General features: G+C 45.8%; 1 protein-coding gene across 2 annotated transcripts in view; it reads right to left on the reverse strand.

The window, feature by feature from the left end:
* The window catches only part of LOC123995112 (polypeptide N-acetylgalactosaminyltransferase 14-like), a 116,370-nt gene that overhangs the window by 24,442 nt on the left and 75,016 nt on the right, over positions 1–16,912 (reverse strand). For both annotated transcript variants that reach the window (XM_046298452.1, XM_046298451.1), the window contains 4 exons: positions 15,887–15,952; positions 6,293–6,414; positions 2,850–2,937; positions 1,115–1,199 (listed from right to left, as the gene is read on the reverse strand). In XM_046298452.1, coding sequence (XP_046154408.1) covers positions 1,115–1,199; positions 2,850–2,937; positions 6,293–6,414; positions 15,887–15,952 — 361 coding nt within the window. The remainder of the gene's footprint in view (positions 1–1,114; positions 1,200–2,849; positions 2,938–6,292; positions 6,415–15,886; positions 15,953–16,912) is intronic.

Below are 16,912 nucleotides of genomic sequence, written 5' to 3' on the forward strand. Positions count from 1 at the left end.
TGAAGGAAATGAAGTACACACAGAGAGATGAGTAAAGAAGTATGAATAGGAAACTAGACGAGGTGGGGAAAAGAATGGAAGACAGAAAGGCAGAAAAGAGAAGAAGAGAGGTGCGAAAGGAAGAAGAGACGGAGAGATTAGGAGTTTCCTCTTCAAGAATTGTGAAGAGGAAACGATGGGAGGGGAGGAAAAGGAACAAAACAGAAAGAAACGAGGAGAGGAGGAGGGGAGATGAGAGAGGCCCTCCAGATTGCCCTGAGCAGGGCCGAGGGAGCCAAGTGGAGAGGCTCACTGTCTAACTCATTTCTCAAGTAGAGGGAAGATGTTAGCCCACAGCCCAGCATCTCTGTGACACTGTCCCCAGCCCTGACATACTGCATGGTGTGTCAGACTGGCAGGAGCCAAGGTTCTCAAGCCCCGCACAGCATGGTGAATGTTCATCATGGAAACACACATTAGCATTTATGCAGAGTGACAACAGTATCAAGTCTTTCATTAGAAAAGATGCTCCTTCCTGTACCTGGACTATAATTATGACAGAAAATGAACAGAGATAGAGACAGAGAGTGAAAGAAAGAGAGATGTGTGGGAGAGATCAATCAATCATTCTAGCCGAGCATTAAAATAATCTGCCCCCGATTCAGAGCCACCTGGGGCCAGGAGAATTAAAGAGGATCACATCTCTTTGGACGAAATAATGCAAAGGTGCTTTAATCGGCTGTGGTCCGGTCTCCTCTCTGAACTCCTTTGGGCTGCGCTCTCATTAATCGTGCTGCTGCTATCTCTGCAGCGATCAATGGCTTAACTGCCTCTTTCAGATGCTGCTTTCTAGTCTGCCTCTCCCTCTCTCTCCCCTGATGGACTGTTTAGATCACAGTGCAGTGAAAGACCTCGGGGAGAGAATTAATTCCCCTGCTGCTCCATCAGACGAAAAAGAAAAAGCATGGCTGCATGCTGCCGGTCACTGGACTTGAGGACGGAGGGATGGATGGCCAGGCAGGCAAGCAGGGCACCCCCTCGTCCCCTACTTCCCTGCTCCATCGCTCCATCCCTCTCCTCTCATCTGCAGCCAAACCATCCCCTAATATCCGTCTTTATGCCTCCTTTCACTTACTTAATGGGTTCGGTGGGGTCAGCTCTCCTGGCTTTCTGTTCAGCAGACAACTGCTCCCACTTGAAATGTAGACTCCAGTCGAAGCCTGCGGCAGAGCGAGAGAGAGATAATCACAACATGAACTGGGAATGAGGGAGGGTGAAGGAGAGAGGGAGGGAGAGAGAGAGAGAGAGAGAGAGAGAGAGAGAGAGAGAGAGAGAGAGAGAGAGAGAGAGAGAGAGAGAGAGAGAGAGAGAGAGAGAGAGAGAGAGAGAGAGAGAGAGAGAGAGGGTAAGTCAGGGGAGGGTCAGGAGGAGAGCATTGCAAGTCTGAATGAAGATTTAGAAGAAGGAGAGATATGGAAAGAGTGGGGAAGAACAATAGTTGAGAAAAGAAAGGGAGACGGGTCAGGAGAGATCAGTGCAGGTCAGAGAGAAGGGGACCAAACGATTAATAACAAAAGGATAATGGGAAGAGAGGGGTGAGGAGGAGGATGGACTGTTAAGGCGGGGTTTAGAAACGCTGCAGCAGCCTCACATCCACAGAAGCCCCCTTCTTTCATCACATGCTTTATTAATCTCTGACAGAACACTGTCAATAATTACAGCCACCATGCCTGCTAACGTCTCCTATTTAATTACTCAAATTATTAATTATGGATGATTATGGCTCATGGGCTAATGACTGATCTGGCCTGACCCTTTGGAATGACCTTTACACAAGAGCTTTTGAAAAGCCCATCCCGTCCCGTCTTGTCCTGAGACAGATGCAGTGCCATTCATGTCTCCAAATATATGCATGAGAAGAGCAATGCATATTTGCTCAATTGATAATGTACATACATACTGTATGTGTAGATGTGTCTGCATGTGTGTGTGAGTATAGATGTGTGTATGTGTGTGCGTCTGCGAATGCATGCGTGCCCATGTGTGTTTCTGTGCGCGTCTCAGTATGAGTGTGTGTGTGTGTGTGTGTGTGTGTGTGTGTGTGTGTGTGTGTGTGTGTGTGTGTGTGTGTGTGTGTGTGTGTGTGTGTGTGTGTGTGTGTGTGTGTGTGTGTGTGTGTGTGTGTGTGTGTGTGTGTGTGTGTGTGTGTGTGTGTGCAGGGGAGAGAGAGAGGGTCTGATTTGGCAGGCAGACCCAGGAGTGTTAGCGCAGCAGTCTGCAGGCAGGCAGGGCCGGGTCTCAGTGGATCGATGTGGCTCTATTGACACCACAACTTTTTCATGTTATGACAGATGGCTCCTTCAATAATTAAAATATCCAATCTAAGGCCTAGGAGTATCAGCCCCATTAATTGTCGTATCCAGTTCTCTGGGAACACTGATAGGAGTTGTTCATCTGGCTGTGTGTGTGTGTGTGTGTGTGTGTGTGTGTGTGTGTGTGTGTGTGTGTGTGTGTGTGTGTGTGTGTGTGTGTGTGTGTGTGTGTGTGTGTGTGTGTGTGTGTGTGTGTGTGTGTGTGTGTGTGTGTGTGTGTGTGTGTGTGTGTGTGTGTGTGTGTGTGTGTGTGTGTGTGTGTGTAGCCTCAACTAGCCAGTTAATGGAGACCTGGTAGCCTGGGGGAGGGAAAGTGAAAGGAGAGAGGGATGGGGTCAGGAGTGAGGGAGGAAAAGATGGATGAGTCATTGGAGAGAGGGAGGCACTAGACAGGGGTGGAAAGAGGGCTGGAGATGAAGAGATGGATAGAGAGAGGGAGGGACATAGATGTGGAGAGAGCGATGAAAACGGGGAGGTCAAGCCCTTATAGCTCTATACCTCCACGGAGGTCAGAGGAGGCTGCTACGTAAGCGAATGTATCCATGTTAATGATGTCGATCACTGGGCTCACGACACAGGTGGGGTCCTGGGGAGGCAAGAGAGAGACTGGAGTCAGAGACCATGTTCAAAACATACAGTAACAATGGGACATAGGGTAATAATGGGATTTGATTCAGTATTCATTATTTACAGTTCAGCAGCTGAAGTTAATGAGGAAGGTGTGGGTGTAATGAGGGTCATTGATGTGCTGCAGGGCACTGATTAAACATGCATTATGTTCATACAGTAGGTCACACAGAAGGTTGGATGATGTTTCAGTCAATGCTCTGGAGCTAATTTACAAGTCGCTTGAGGACAAGGAAATACCATGGTAGAATGCCTACCTTTAGGAAATGTGATACATTGTGCTGCGTTTCTTGATGAACTGCCCTTAGAATTACTTGACAGATGTGACAGTCTCTCAGGCTCATTGTCTTTCACCCTTGGCTGCCCAGCTAATCTAAGGTACTGTACATCGATCAGCGTCTTTGATCAGATCAGACAGAGTGAAGAGGAGGTTAACGGGTGGTGTGTGAAAGTCATGTCTCTAAATATTCTTCACACACACCCATGCAAACAAACACTCTCACACACCAGTCAGCATTCGCACACACACACAAACTAGTTAGCGCTGACAGGCAGACACAAGCCCAGTCACAGTCAAAGCCCACAACAGAATCACCTTCAGCTGCTGACACAGTCACACACACACACACACACACACACACACACACAGTGACAGGCAGCATCCAGGGCGGTCTGACCGCATCATCTGACATTTGATTTGCCTCCTCAGCTTCAGCTCATGTCTCACACATGCTCATCTGCTCTACTTCAAAAATATTTGTTTTCTCCCATCTCTCTACCCCCCCCCCCCCTCTCTCTCTCTGCTATGGTGTTCAGTCAAGGTGATTTGCCTTGACCGGCAACCATCCTTCCCAAGACTGCCGTGGTATGTTTCCCGGGACACAAGAATACATAGTCATCAAATCCCTTTCAACCAATTGCAAAAATCCTTCTCTTCTCTGACATTATGCTGCTCTATGAGGAATGGTCTATTACAGCAGTGTGGTGTGTCATGAATACTATACATCTGTCTTTGTGCCTGCATTGACACAAATCAATAAGTAATACATTTTTAAATAAATATGTATATATGAGGACAGTGATGGATGACTCCCTCAGAACAAAATCAATCCTGCTTGTTTTTATATTTGGACTGTTTGTAGACAAGAGCTTCCTGTATTAACACATACTGTATATTTTATAACTTCCTGTGATATGCCTCGCAGTGCCAAATCCAAAATAATGTTGGCAAGTTTTTGAGATTTTAAGGCCAGACATCGGAAACTGCACCAGGGCATTAAGATTCAGACAGCACTTTGAAGTCAGACATGCATTAAGGTTAGCATATAATTGAATATAACATGTAAGCCCGCCAGCATTAGTCATAGGCCTCTTTCAATGTTTAGAAAGCAGCATGTCCGTATAAGAGCTTTTAAGGCGAGAGAGAGTCAACCGTCAATCCTCTGTCTTAGCCTGGGGGAGATGGGGAGATGGAGGGATGAGACAGAGACAGAGAGGGAAGAGTGCTGTTGGTGCAAATGGAGGGAGTACTGCACTTATTCCAGATTAGGGGCAATCAGCGGAACAGCAGAAGGTAAACTGCCATTTTCACCCCAGTCACACCACTCCACCGTCAGCCGCACTAAGAGTGGGGTTGGTGCTGGTCACTGAGACTGACAGTTCACAACACACAATGCTCCACTTCAACACAAACTAGGAGGGAGTTTATCATTCAATTCTGGAGATATAGAAATATGCCAAAAAAGCATGTGTTGGAGAGCAGGGTGAGGGTTTTCTTCCTTCAGGTAAGTGTGTAGCGTATACTGTCAAAAGGAGAAATACACATTGGAGATCATTGGAGGGTGGCAGTTAGTGTCTCAAGATCCCAAGAAACTTAATTTTGTTCAGGGAGAATGATGTCAAAAGTCTATAGGTGAATGGGGTGGATATTCTTTCTACTCTGGGTTATCCATCAGAAGGTATAGAGTATGCCTAGGATGTGTCACGGCCTGTACTGTTATTGTAGATGTAGTGTCACTGCCTGTGCTGTAGATGCAGGATGTGTCACTGCCTGTACTGTTATTGTAGATGCAGTGTCACTGCCTGTACTGTTACTGTAGATGTGGTGTTACTGCCTGTACTGTTACTGTAGATGTAGTGTCACTGCCTGTACTGTTACTGTAGATGTAGTGTCACTGCCTGTACTGTTATTGTAGATGTAGTGTCACTGCCTGTACTGTAGATTGCTTTTCCTTCTGTTCGTTTTCCCCCTGCTGGTCTTTTTAGGTTCGTTCCCCTTTTTCTCTCTCCCTCTCTCTCTCTCTCTTCTCTCTATCGTTCCGTTCCTGCTCCCAGCTGTTCCTATTCCCCTAATCAATCATTTAGTCTTCCCACACCTGTTCCCTATCTTTTCCCCTGATTAGAGTCCCTATTTCTCCCCTTGTTTTCCGTTTCTGTCCTGTCGGATCCTTGTATATTGTTCGCCGTGCTGTGTCTTGTTTCCCTCAGATGCTGCGTGTGAGCAGGTGTCTGAGTCTGCTACGGTCGGTGCCTTCCCGAGGCAACCTACAGTTTATGGTCGAGTCTCCAGTCTGTCCTCGTCACTACGAGTGGAATTAGTTTTTTATGTTTTGTTTTCTGCTCCGATTTGTCTAGGAGTATTGCCTATTTCCTTTACTGGAATAAAGACTCTGTTTTCGCCAAGTCGCTTTTGGGTCCTCATTCACCTGCATAACAGATGTAGTGTCACTGCCTGTACTGTTACTGTAGATGTAGGATGTGTCACTGCCTGTACTGTTACTGTAGATGTAGGATGTGTCACTGCCTGTACTGTTACTGTAGATGTAGGATGTGTCACTGCCTGTACTGCTACTGTAGATGTAGTGTCACTGCCTGTATTGTTACTGTATATATAGTATCACTGCCTGTATTGTTACTGTAGATATAGTATCACTGCCTGTACTGTTACTGTAGATGTAGTGTTACTGCCTGTACTGTTACTGTAGATGTAGTGTCACTGCCTGTACTGTTACTGTAGATGTAGTGTCACTGCCTGTATTGTTACTGTAGATGTAGGATGTGTCACTGCCTGTACTGCTACTGTAGATGTAGGCTGTGTCACTGCCTGTACTGTTACTGTAGATGTAGGATGCATCACTGCCTGTATTGTTACTGTAGATGGTGTGTCACTTTATGTACTGTTACCGTAGATGTAGTGTTACTGCCTGTACTGTTACTGTAGATGTAGGATGTGTCTCTGCCTGTACTGTTACTGTAGATGTAGTGCCACTGCCTGTACTGTTACTATAGATGTAGTGTCACTGCCTGAAATGTACCTCTTTGATCCTCTGGAGCAGCGGAGGCAGCCAGTCTTTGTTGACCTCACAGTGACTGTCCAGGAAGGTCAGGACCCCGGCCTTAGCCGCGTCCGCCCCACGAACCCTGGAACGGATCAGACCTGTCAAAGAGGGGAAAAGAAAGGGAGATTCTTATCTCTAACCACTGCTGTGTGTGTCTACCTACCTGTGTCTGTCTGTGTCTAAACCCAACCACGGTGTCTAAACTCAACCACCGTGTCTAAACCCAACCACAGTGTCTAAACCCAACCACCGTGTCTAAACCCAACCACCGTGTCTAAACCCAACCACCGTGTAAACCCAACTAAACTGTGTCTAAACCCAACCACCGTGTCTAAACCCAACCACCGTGTCTAAACCCAACCACCGTGTCTAAACCCAACCACCGTGTCTAAACCCAACCACCGTGTCTAAACCCAACCACCGTGTCTAAACCCAACCACCGTGTCTAAACCCAACCACCGTGTCTAAACCCAACCACCGTGTCTAAACCCAACCACCGTGTCTAAACCCAACCACCGTGTCTAAACCCAACCACCGTGTCTAAACCCAACCACCGTGTCTAAACCCAACCACCGTGTCTAAACCCAACCACCGTGTCTAAACCCAACCACCGTGTAAACCCAAAACCCAACCACCGTGTCTAAACCCAACCACCGTGTCTAAACCCAACCACCGTGTCTAAACCCAACCACCGTGTCTAAACCCAACCACCGTGTCTAAACCCAACCACCGTGTCTAAACCCAACCACCGTGTCTAAACCCAACCACTGTGTCTAAACCCAACCACCGTGTCTAAACTCAACCACCGTGTCTAAACCCAAACCGTGTCTAAACCCAACCTCCGTGTCTAAACTCAACCACCGTGTCTAAACCCAACCTCCGTGTCTAAACCCAACCACCGTGTCTAAACCCAACCACCGTGTCTAAACCCAACCACCTTGTCTAAACCCAACAACCGTGTCTAAATCCAACAACCGTGTCTAAACCCAACCACCGTGTCTAAACCCAACCACCGTGTCTAAACCCAACCACCGTGTCTAAACCCAACCACTGTGTCTAAACCCAACCACTGTGTCTAAACCCAACCACTGTGTCTAAACCCAACCACCGTGTCTAAACCCAACCACCGTGTCTAAACCCAACCACCGTGTCTAAACCCAACCACCGTGTCTAAACCCAACCACCGTGTCTAAACCCAACCACCGTGTCTAAACCCAACCACCGTGTCTAAACCCAACCACCGTGTCTAAACCCAACCTCCGTGTCTAAACTCAACCACCGTGTCTAAACCCAACCACCGTGTCTAAACCCAACCACCGTGTCTAAACCTAACCACCGTGTCTAAACCCAACCACCGTGTCTAAACTCAACCACTGTCAAATATGATGTTGTAAGTGTTTCTTCTCAGATACTCTGAACACAGTGAAGTCCCTGTATTGTCCATTTCATGCGTAGAGACAAGGGAGGTTTAAAAAAGCCATTTGTGTCTGTTTATGGTGCAGCGAAGCAATTACAGCCCTTAGAGATGAGGGCCTAAATGGGGACATCACACTGTTAAGAAGTCTCAATGATCAGCCATTCTGTCTGGTCTAAAGAGCGAAATCAATAGTCCCTGACACAGGACGGAGTGTCATTGTATGAAATTGCAGGACTCCCCTGTAAGTTCCGCACTACGCCGGGACTCCAGCCAATTAAAAAACCCATTTCATCCTCAATAACACTTTATTTTCTGGATGGCTGAGCTCACCTCCCCTCAACAGTTGCTAGAGGAAGCCTGACTCTGTACAGAACAGAGCTCGTGTTAAAGGAGGGTTGCTGCGGTAGATGCCTTTACAGACCAGAGTGAGAGAGAGAAAGCAAGAGGGAGAGAGAAAGCAAGAGGGAGAGAGAAAGCAAGAGGGAGAGAGAAAGCAAGAGGGAGAGAGAGAAAGAAAGAGAGAGAGAGAAAGAAAGAGAGCGAGAGTCAGTGATGAATAAATCATTTGTGTGTGTGTGTGTGTGTGTGTGTGTGTGTGTGTGTGTGTGTGTGTGTGTGTGTGTGTGTGTGTGTGTGTGTGTGTGTGTGTGTGTGTGTGTGTGTGTGTGTGTGTGTGTGTGTGTGTGTGTGTGTGTGTGTGTGTGTGTGTGTGTGTGTGTGTGTGTGTGTGTGTATAGTGATTACATTCACTAATAAAGGCTGATAGAGGTTGACATTGCATAACAGCTTCTGCTGTTTGTAGCATTAAAGACTGTTAACTACACCCAGGCCCCCTACACACAAACACGCTCATCAACACTGTAGTGGAACACTGAGGGTGGCTAATGAAACCTCCAGCTCCAGGAATAAAAAGAGGACTGCATAACAGCCTAGTGACACCATTTGTTTTTGAGAAAACCCCTGAATTGGTTTAAAGATACAATCTAATTGGTGTTGTAATGACTTTTTTTACTTGATTAGGTATTATCGGAAAGACATTTCTTATTGTTGTGGGTGGAATCTTGGAAGTTGTCGTCTTGAGATTGAAGGTCTCTGCTTTTCATTAGTACAGATGAAATCTAATTACCAATAATGCCTCACACTCCTGTCTCGCCACAACGACATACACGAGAACAACTATTTCGAACAGCACTTGTTGGCTACAGATTTCAAATCATCATCCCATTCCATTAAAATGTGCTCCCTCATCAACATCACATTTAAGTAATTTAGTAGACACTCTCATCCAGAGTGACTTGCAGGCGCAATTAGGGTTAAGTGCTTAGCTCAAGGGTATATCAACTAGTCAGCCCAGGGATTTGAACCAGCATCCTTTCAGTTACTGGGCCAACACTCTTAACCACTAGGCTACCTGCCACCCATGTTCATAACTGACCCGTAAAAGTCAATATCAATCCCAGGGTCCGAATGAAATATTATAGCAAGCAATGGCAGACCTGTGATTGCAGGGTTCTAAAAAACCTCACAGCTGCACACGTAAATGGCCCTGCACACGTAAATGGCCCAGAGGACTATGCGTCATTACAACGACCAACCTACTGAGCAATCATAGTGTGGCAGAGGCCCCGTCCAAATGGGTTCCATTAAACTGTAATGCTGTTGTATATAAACACCATCACCCACTCCATACCTAGCCCCTTCAGCCCCCCTCCTCATCGCCACACTCTTTAGTCCTCCCCCCACACCCCCTTCACCCTTAATATAATAGGATGCCATTGAGCAGACGCTTTCATCCAAAATGCACTCTGTCATACGTGCGTACATTTTTTATGTATGGGTAGTGCCGGGAAACGAACACACGATGCTGGCATTGCAAGAGCCATACGGTTGAGCCATACGGCTGAGCTACAGAGGTCCACCCCTCTGTTTCTCCCCACACCCACTCACTGTTTGATGATGTTCCTGCCACCCTGCCAGATCAATGGCGTTTTCTGATGAGCCAGGTCCATATTTCCAAACAGAGAATCACTGAAAAGCTTCACCTAAACTCAGCAAAAAAAGAAACGTCCTCTTACTGTCAACTACATTTATTTTCAGCAAACTTAACATGTGTAAATCTTTGTATTAACATAACAAGATTCAACAACTGAGACATAAACTGAACAAGTTCCACAGACATGTGACTAACAGAAATGGAATAATGTGTCCCAAAAGTAACAGTCAGTATCTGGTGTGGCCACCAGCTGCATTAAATACTGCTGTGCATCTCCTCCTCATGGACTGTACCAGATTAACCAGTTCTTGCTGTGAGATGTTACCCCACTCTTCCACCAAGGCACCTGCAAGTTCCCAGACATTTCTGGGGGGAATGGCCCTAGCTCTCACCCTCCGATCCAACAGGTCCCAGATCTGCTCAATGGGATTGAGATCCGGGCCCTTTGTTGGCCATGGTAGAACACTGACATTCCTATCTTGCAGGAAATCACACACAGAACAAGCAGTATGGCTGGTGGCATTGTCATGCTGTAGGGTCATGTCAGGATGAGCCTGCAGGAAGAGTACCACATGATGGAGGAGGATGTCTTCCCTGTAACGGACAGCTTTGAGATTGCCTGCAATGACAAGAAGCTCAGTCCAATGATGTTGTGACACACCAACCCAGACCATGACGGACCCTCCACCTCCAAATCGATCCTGCTCCAGAGTACAGGCCTTGGTGTAGCGCTCATTCCTTCGACGATAAATGCGAATCCGACCATCACCCCTGGTGAGACAAAACCGCGACTCGTCAGTGAAGAGCACTTTTTGCCAGTCCTGTCTGGTCCAGCGACACTGGGTTTGTGTCCATAGGCGACGTTGTTGCCGGTGATGTCTGGTGAGGGCCTGCCTTACAACAGGCCTACAAGCCCCCAGTCCATCCTCTCTCAGCCTATTGCGGACAGTCTGAGCACTGATGGAGGGATTGTGCGTTCCTGGTGTAACTCGGGCAGTTGTTGTTGCCATCCTGTACTTGTCCCGCAGGTGTGATGTTCGGATGTACCAATCCTGTGCAGATGTTGTTACACGTGGTCTGCCACTGCGAGGACAATCAGCTGTCCATCCTGTCTCCCTGTAGTTCTGTCTTAGGTGTCACACAGTACGGACATTGCAATTTATTTCCCTGGCCACATCTGCAGTCCTCTTGCCTCCTTGCAGCATGCCTAAGGCACATTCACGCAGATGAGCTGGGACCCTGGGCAGCTTTCATTTGGTGTTTTTCAGGGTCCGTAGAAAAGCCTCTTTAGTGTCCTAAGTTTTCATAACTGTGACCTTAATTGCCTACCGTCTGTAAACTGTTAGTGTCTTAACGACCGTTCCACAGGTGCATGTTCATTAATTGTTTATGGTTCATTGAACAAGCATAGGAAACAGTCTTTAAACCCTTTACAATGAAGATCTGTGAAGTTATTTGGATTTTTACAAATTATCTTTGAAAGACAGGGTCTTGAAACAGAGACGTTTCTATTTAGACTGTTTATTAATGGATTTCTTCACACCAAGGGTCCTAATCACTGTTCTAAAAGAGGTTTTACGATATAATCCATGCTCTGTCACATCACCCCCCCTTATCTGTCACAGGCTGAGAACAAGTCAAGAAGGTACACTGGGTTTTAGGTTTGTTTGCAAGAGGAGGTTTCATGCATTTCAGTCACTGAGTACAATGACAACAGTCTATTGCGCCAGTCTACCATGAAATACTTTAGGACACTGAAGGCTTCAACAATGACCAAAACAGCCCCATATCTTCCTGTATTATACAGTAACTGAGGTGGATGCTGTCAGATAGTATCCATACCCCTTGGTGTTACTAGGTGAAGCTGCTTTTGGAGATTTTGGGATGTCAGATTGTCAGCCTGTGAGGTGAGATGGGGTTCATATCCATTAGCCCTCCACTGAACCCACCTATCAGGGGTATTTCAAACGCCTTTGAACGCTGAGGCACCTCTATCCACGCACAGCAATCTGCATCTCGTTACTGTCTGATTCCGCCTCTCAGCTTTTCAACTTTATATTTCACAGACTGTATAATGTGCTGAATCTGATGACTCTCTGCCTTAACAGACAGAAAGGGTGGCGGGCTTGTAACTAGCAAGCCGCACATGCTGCTTTTCAGCCTTTTTCAGTTTGCTTTTTAAAACTAGCCCTATTTAAAAGCTATTTATATGGCATCACTGAGAACACCCCTGTGGATTTATATAAAAGGTGACACGGGGAGCTGCAAAATAATCATCATGACATATGAGTTTCCTGAAAACAATGACTCATAATGCAATCTAATAGTTTCCTGTTTAGTAGTGCTCAGACTGTATACCAGTCAACCTTTTGATGTGTTGATCTAATATATTATAGAGATACACAGACTAGATTCACATGTTGTCTAGTTGGGATCATGATGTATCTATGACACTTTTACAGTGCCTTCAGAAAGTATTCACACCCCTTGACTTATTCTACATTGTTGTGTTACAGCCTACATTCAAAATGTATGAAATAACACATTTTCTCACCCATCTACACACAATACCCCATAATGACAAAGTAAAAACATGTTTTTAATTTATGCAAATGTATGAAAATGAAAAACAGAAGTATCCAATTTACATAAGTAACTCATTTGCATAAATATCCACACCCCTGAGTCAATACTTTCTAGAAGCACTTTTGGCAGCGTTTATAGCTGTGAGTCGTTCTGTGTAAGAGCTTTTCACACCTGGATTGTGCAACATTTGCACATGATTCTTTTCCAAATTCTTCATACTCTGTCAAATTGGATGTTGATCATTGCTAGACAACCATTTTCAGGTCTTGCCACAGATTTTCAAGTAGATTTAAGTCAAAACTGTAACAGTGAATGTTCCTGCCACTCAAGAACCTTCTAGGTAAGCAACTCCAGTGTAGATTTCAAATCAAATCAAACGTTATTGGTCACATACACATATTTCGCAGGCGTTATTGCGGATGTTTCAAAATGTTTGTGTTCCTTGCTCCAACATTGTAGCAGTATCTAACAATTCACAACAACACGCACAAATCTAAAAGTGAAGAATGGAATTAAGAAATACATAAATACTAGGACGAGCAATGTCGGAGTGGCATTGACTAAAATACAGTAGATTAGAATACAGTATATACATATGAGATGAGTAAAGCAGTGTGTTAACACTATTAAAGTGACCAGTGATTCCATGTCTATTTACATAGGGCAGCAGCCTCTAAGGTGCAGGGTTGAGTAACTGGGTGGTAGCCGGCTATTGATGACTGTTTAACAGTTGGATGGCCTTGAGATAGAAGCTGTTTTTCAGTCTCTCAGTCCCATCTTCGATGCACCTGCACTGAGCTTTCTGGATGATAGCAGGGGCGAAGAGGCCGTGGCTCGGGTGGTTGATGTCCTTGATGATCTTTTTGGCCTTCCTGTGATATCGGGTGCTTTAGGTGTCCTGGAGGGCAGGCAGTGTTCCCCCGGTGATGGCATCGTCTGTGGATCTATTGGAGTGGTAAGCAAATTGAAGAGGATCTAGGGTGATATGATCCTTAACTAGCGATAGTCATTTAGTTCAGTTACCTTTGCTTTCTTGGGTACAGGAACAATGGTGGACATCTTGAAGCAAGTGGGTCCCCCCATGTGGTTCTGGGATTTTTGCTCACCATTCGTGTGATCATTTTGACTCCACGGGGTGAGATCTTGCGTGGAGCCCCAGATCGAGGGAGATTATCAGTGGTCTTGTATGTCTACCATTTCTTAATAATTGCTCCCACAGAATGCTGAGTTGCATCCAAAGAACACCATACCTACTGTGAAGCATGGGGGTGGAAACATCATGCTTTGGGGCTGTTTTTCTGCAAAGGGACCAGGACGACTGATCGTGTAAAGGAAAGAATGAATGGGGCCATGTATCATGAGATTTTGAGTGAAAACCTCCTTCCATCAGCAAGGGCATTGAAGATGAAATGTGGCTGGGTCTTTCAGCCTGACAATGATCCCAAACACACCGCCCGGGCAACGAAGGAGTGGCTTCGTAAGAAGCATTTCAAGGTCCTGGAGTGGCCTAGCCAGTCTCCAGATCTCAAACCCATAGAAAATCTTTGGAGGGAGTTGAAAGTCCGTGTTGCCCAGCAACAGCCCCGAAAAATCACTGCTCTAGAGGAGATCTGCATGGAGGAATGGGCCAAAATACCAGCAACAGTGTGTGAAAACCTTGTGAAGACTTACAGAAAACATTTGACCTCTGTCATTGCCAACAAAGGGTATATAACAAAGTATTGAGATAAACTTTTGTTATTGACCAAATACTTATTCTCCACCATAATTTGCAAATAAATTCATTTTTTTCTCATTTTGTCTGTCATAGTTGAAGTGTACCTATGATGAAAATTACAGGCCTCTCTCATATTTTTAAGTGGGAGAACTTGCACAGTTGGTGGCTGACTAAATACTTTTTTGCCCCACTGTACATACTACCTCAATCAGCCTGACTAACCGGTGTCTGTATGTAGCCTCACTACTGTTATAGCCTCGCTACTGTATATAGCCTGACTTTTTATTGTTGTTTTATTTATTTACCCACCTATTGTTCACCTAATACCTTTTCTGCACTATTGGTTAGAGCCTGTAAATAAGTATTTCACTGTAAGGTCTACACCTGTTGTATTCAGAGCACGTGACAAATATACTTTGTTTGATTTGATAGATCCCCTGAACGCAGCTCACTTTCCAGCCCACTTTCCAGCTCACACTCTCAAACACATAGATCCCCTGAACGCAGCTCACTCTCCAGCCCACTTTCCAGCTCACACTCTCAAACACATAGATCCCCTGAACGCAGCTCACTCTCCAGCCCACTTTCCAGCTCACACTCTCAAACACATAGATCCCCTGAACGCAGCTCACTCTCCAGCCCACTTTCCAGCTCACACTCTCAAACACATAGATCCCCTGAACGCAGCTCACTCTCCAGCCCACTTTCCAGCTCACACTCTCAAACACATAGATCCCCTGAACGCAGCTCACTCTCCAGATCCCAATCACCTGAATTCTGATCACTTGTTCACACACCTGTATGTCATTATCACACACAATTTAGTTCAGTTCTTTGCACCCCGTCATTGTGAGGTATTGTTTGTTTTGTGACACACTTCTATTCGGAGCGTTGTGTTTCCCATAATTTAATCCCCTGCCTATTCCATGCCTGTACTTTAGATTGGATTTCCTGTTATCAACCGATTGCCTGATCTCCCGGATGACATTACTAGCCTTTTCCCTGCCTGTACTGTTTCCTTTTTGGCCCCCCTGTGTATGACCTTCTGCCTGCCCCTGGACCCAGCTACCTGCCTTCTCCTGTGTATGACCTTCTGCCTGCCCCTGGACCCAGCTACCTGCCTCCTCTTGTGGTCCTTTACAAATAAACACCTGCTGCACTCTGCACTTGAAACCAGCTCTCTGTCTCCCATTGTGTTCATTGCAGTAGACCTACATTGTGGACTACAGTAAAGAAATCAAATGTCTCTTGCTAGGTGCCCAATTGAATTAAAGGGCAACTACACCCTCTCAAAAATACATCTCCTGATGTGGTTTCAGCAATGTTGTGGTCTTAGAAAACTCAATTTGTTCCAGTTTTCCATTTAAAACATAAACGGTTTCACACAGGGGCATCATCCCACTGGGCACAGATGTCATTTCAATGTCTATTCCACACTGGTTCAACGTAACGTCATTGAAATTACGTTACAACAATGTTGATTCTACCAGTGTGTGTCCAGTGGGTTTTGTTCACCAGGCGAGCCATTTGAGAGTGATTTTGCCAAGTTAGGGTATATGCATTTCTCCAGGCACCACTCCGCCACTGCTCACAACAGGTGCTTTTCCCTGTGCTCTGAAATCATCTACTGCAGGCAGGCTACTATTGCTCCAATCAGGTGAACCATCCTCCTGGTCTACTGTTATCGCCTCATGACAACATTCGGCTCTAATGCTGCTCTTCCCGCTCAGAAGACAACTGTTGGTGGGCTCAATGGCATGTGTTCAAGTTGAGGACACAATTGTGTACTGCACGGATAAAATACTCTCAACACACACACACACGCGCGCAAGCACGCACACGAATGAACTACGTTACCTTCTCTCCTGTCATTCCGAAGACACTTTACTTTGGGCAACTTGGTGAGTAGAAGGCAGTCGTTTGCTGAAAGAGAGCATTTGATTCAGGGTCAGATGCAATGTCCTCAACACTGTCACCCACACATTGCATGGTACTGGACATGAATTGCAATAAACACATTGACAGAGACAGGGGAAATCTTTTAAATCATTGACACTTTTATTCCGGCAGATGACCCAGAATGGGAGAGCTCGTCTCATCGATCTCCAATCCATTTCCACACTGCCTCCTGCTGGAATCAGCTCTATCTCTGCTCACAGCTTCTCCTCTACTCTACTCACCATCTTCACTGTAGTCATCTAGAGCATCAGGATGAGCTACTCTACTCACCATAACTCACTGTAGTCATCTACAGCATCAGGATGATCTACTCTACTCACCATAACTCACTGTCGTCATCTACAGTACCAGGACGATCTACTCTACTCACCATAACCCACTGTAGTCATCTACAGCACCAGGATGATCTACTCTACTCACCATAACTCACTGTAGTCATCTACAGCATCAGGATGATCTACTCTACTCACCATAACTCACTGTAGTCATCTAGAGCATCAGGAAGATCTACTCTACTCACCATAACTCACTGTAGTCATCTAGAGCATCAGGAAGATCTACTCTACTCACCATAACTCACTGTAGTCACCTACAGTACCAGGACGATCTACTCTACTCACCATAACCCACTGTAGTCATCTACAGCACCAGGATGATCTACTCTACTCACCATAACTCACTGTAGTCATCTACAGTACCAGGATTCTCTACTCTACTCACCATAACTCACTGTAGTCATCTGCAGCACCAGGATGATCTACTCTACTCACCATAACTCACTGTAGTCATCTGCAGTACCAGGATGATCTACTCTACTCACCATAACTCACTGTAGTCATCTACAGTACAAGGATGAGCTACTCTACTCACCATAACTCACTGTAGTCACCTAGAGTACCAGGATGATCTACTCTACTCACCATA

The sequence above is a fragment of the Oncorhynchus gorbuscha genome, linkage group LG14 (assembly GCF_021184085.1).
Source record: "Oncorhynchus gorbuscha isolate QuinsamMale2020 ecotype Even-year linkage group LG14, OgorEven_v1.0, whole genome shotgun sequence".
Lineage (NCBI taxonomy): Eukaryota > Metazoa > Chordata > Actinopteri > Salmoniformes > Salmonidae > Oncorhynchus > Oncorhynchus gorbuscha.